The 3,425-nt window shown below is 47.6% G+C and overlaps 1 protein-coding gene across 1 annotated transcript; it reads right to left on the bottom strand.

Moving 5' to 3' along the window:
- Positions 1 to 1,109: 1,109 nt before the first annotated feature.
- Positions 1,110 to 1,723, bottom strand: LOC125506483 (nuclear transcription factor Y subunit B-3-like). The gene is made up of 2 exons (XM_048671288.1): positions 1,530 to 1,723; positions 1,110 to 1,434 (listed from the first exon to the last, which is right to left on the bottom strand). The coding sequence occupies exons 1-2, from the start codon at positions 1,721 to 1,723 to the stop codon at positions 1,266 to 1,268; spliced, it is 363 nt and encodes a 120-aa protein (XP_048527245.1). The 3' UTR covers positions 1,110 to 1,265.
- Between the last annotated feature and the right edge of the window lie 1,702 nt (positions 1,724 to 3,425).

Below are 3,425 nucleotides of genomic sequence, written 5' to 3'. Positions count from 1 at the left end.
TAACGAGATCACGTTTTTATTATATGAAAAAAAGTTAACTAAAGCCAACAAAGCAGTAAGGATCAGTGCAATATTAACGTTGACACGTTTACATATTGTGGATGTGGAGCTCGACATCATCAAGGAGCAGGGTTTAATAATGGACATGTTTAATCTAGACATCTACTAGTTAAATCAGCTTGATTAGCGTCCGAGCTCTATATTGTTTACCACTCACTCAGACTCAGCTTGATTAGGTCTTCCTTGTCTAGTTCAAGCAAGACATGAGTTATTCTATTTTTGGCAACAAGTTTTGAGCTACTCGTATATACACAACAAATTAACACTGAACATTTTTTCTAACTCGCTTAAAGCAAACTACCATCTCTCAGGAATAAGTGATATGCTCACAACCTGAATTGCAGTATTGTCCTAACAGCAATCTTAAAGACACTTAATGCCTTATCGAGCCCGGTAAACTTAGAAGGGTAACGCTGCAACAAGTAGTACATGCTTCCCAGCACCAATCTCACTGAAGAAGTGCCAGTCCTCACCTCATCAATCACTGTGAGCTCAAGATCAACGAAAACAGCACGGGGGACATGCTTCCCAGCACCAGTCTCACTGAAGAAGGTGTTGACGCTGATGAAGGCGATGCAGCAGCAGTGCCCTTGGCGTTGACCTTGAACCCCAGCGCCAGATCCTGCTCCCCAACGGCGATGGTGTATCCCTCGACGGATCTGCATCCATAAGGCGAGGTGAGAGAGGGGGTCAGCTACAGCCTCTCCTGCGGATCGATCGGATATGCATTCAAACAAGAATTTATTAGTGAAGAACAAAAAGAGCGGCTCCCCTATTTTTTGCTGGAACAACAGTAGCCTAGCTTAGCTTCAAACAAGAATAACGAATTTGTAAGACATGTATGTCTGCCATAACCAAGCAAGCAGATTCAGTAGCTACTTAAACAGTTTAATAGTTGGACTCCGGAGACAATTCTTAGTGCTTCAAATCATCCAGTTATCTGAATAAACAGTACAGAAAAGAATTGAAGATCTCAATGACAGTAGTAATTGGAGGGATAAATCAACACTTGTTCTAAGGACAATAAGATGATTGGTGCCACGCAGTGTGGGGTCTCATCAGTCACCAAGCTGAACATGAGTGTTTAAATTTGCCAACTAGGACTAACAAAAGTGCCAAACAGAGCTTTTCAGGCTACAACAGCAACATATTAAACTATCATGGACCTACCTAACTCTCAAAGCACTAATCCATCCCCAATTAGTTCAGATAAAAAAATCCCACATGGCTAAATGGGCATGCACCTCTCTGTAATTCTGCAAATAAACCTTGAGGGGCTCAATGTACTCCTGAAAGCCTAGCATGGCCATCGCCCAGAGCAGGTCATCGATGTTGATGGTCTTGCACTTCTCCCTCTGGCACTTGTCACTCGCCCTACAATACAGACAAGACAAAATGGCGACAGGTCAGCACCAGACCACACTTGATTCGGGCAGGCAAAACAGAGCGGCAGCGGTCAACAGAGGCACTCACTCGCTGGCGATGAAGCAATGAACTCCGAGATGCACTCCCGCAGGGTCTCCTTGGCGTCCTTGGCGATCTTGCCGTTGGCCAGGATGGCCTTCTTCATGATGCTGCTGATGTTGGCGATGGGCAGGAACCTGTCCTGCTCCCTGATGCCGCCGAAGCCGCCGCCCGGCAGGCTCGCCGGCGCGTCCGACATCCGGCCGCCCTCCTGCAGCACACCAGCAACCCCGACAGATCCATCAGCGCACCGGCGCACCAAACCCTAGACCCCGACTTCCGGAAGTGCGGGGAGGAGGTGAGGGGAGAGGGAGGCGTACCTTATATAGACGGGCGTGTAGAGGGAGGGAGGGAAGGTGGTGAAGGGGAATGGAGGTGCGGTGAGCGCGGCGAGCGACGTCCCCGTGCTCCGCGAGCCTCCGCGGCGCCTTTCTGGCCATCGGAGGAGCTGAGGGCCGAATCCGCTGCGGTTGGCTCGCCTGCCCAAGCCCCGTCGGTGGAGAGCGCCTGCTCGATCCAGATCAAGGTCCTGATTGGCGTGGGGTTGCCTGCGAATCTTGGGGGCGGCTCTGGGCATGGGCTCGATCTTGGGTCGGCCTCAACCTCGTCTACGGCGAGGGTCGTCGATGGTGGCGGTGGCAGTGGCGGTGGGGTTGGGGGCGGCGGCAGATCGAGATCTGAGGGAAGGAGAAGGGGGTGGGGTTGGGGGCGTGGGCGGAGGAAGAAGAGCTGGGAGCGGGAGCGAGGTTTGGGTGCAGCGCGAGGGAAGGAGGGTGCCGCCGGTGACAGATAGGAAGGAGGGCGCCGCCGGTGAGAGAAAGGAAGGAGGGCGCCGCCGGTGCCAGCGCGAGGGAAGGAGGGTGTGGCGTGAGGGGTGAGGGAGAGGCCGATCTGGATCGGGGACAGAGAGAGGGAGGCGGCGGGCGGAAGGAAGGGATGAGAGGTGAGAGAGAGGTAGGGTTTGGTGCGGTGGGTTTTTTTTCCTTTCTTTGCATGGACGGATGGATGGACGTTGGATTGCTAGCAATGGATGGTAGGATGTCTGCCATCTCATCGATCCGTGCCACAAACGGTTCCACCAACACAATGTAGTACACACTTTGACGATTTTATAACCATCTAAATTGGTCGTAATCAATTAAATAATATGCTAAATCATGTCACCTATTTTATAACATCATAGAATTAGAAAAAAATAAGAACAATAGCATCGTGTCACAAGTGAGACTTGTTTTTCAGAAAAATAACAAACCTGGAATAATACAAATATCTTTAAAAACTGATCTCAAAAATGAGTTTTATTTGCAAAAAACATTTTCAACCTTTGGAGTGTCGAAAATGGTATATATTTTTTGAAGCACCTACCAATATTTGTTGCAAAATGGCACCACTCTATTTTTCAATAATATTAGATCATATTTTAGGTACAATTGACCAAATGCTTGTGTCTCAATAGCTGTCTATCCACCTCTCGTCAATAATTGAGGAGGTTTTTCAAGTGCCCATTTTTCATTTTTCGAGTGTCCAAAAGGGGTTTTTTTGTGAAGAACCTACCAAATAATTGTTGTGAAATTGGACCAAATCATTTTTCTAAAATGCTATGCCATATTTAATGCACAATTGACCAAATGGTTGGGTGTAAAGAGTTTTGATCCTCCTCTCGTGAAAAAGACAAATTTCCGCCGATTCAGTAGGAAGCGGGTCAAATTTGAACTGCAGCTGCATCATAGTTTGCTATTATTTTTTACAAAAATCATTTCTAGGTACATAAGTACCTATTTAATCAGAGAAACACCAATAAAATTCCAAGATTCAACCACTAGCTAGGAACGGTCATTCCCGCCGTTTTGACCGCATTTTGAAACGGGCATAAAAAATTCAAAAAAATTCAAAAAATTGGA

Source organism: Triticum urartu, chromosome 5 (genome assembly GCF_003073215.2).
Source record: "Triticum urartu cultivar G1812 chromosome 5, Tu2.1, whole genome shotgun sequence".
Lineage (NCBI taxonomy): Eukaryota > Viridiplantae > Streptophyta > Magnoliopsida > Poales > Poaceae > Triticum > Triticum urartu.
Note: the sequence above shows the minus strand (reverse complement) of the source record. Positions and strands in the feature narration are given on the sequence as shown.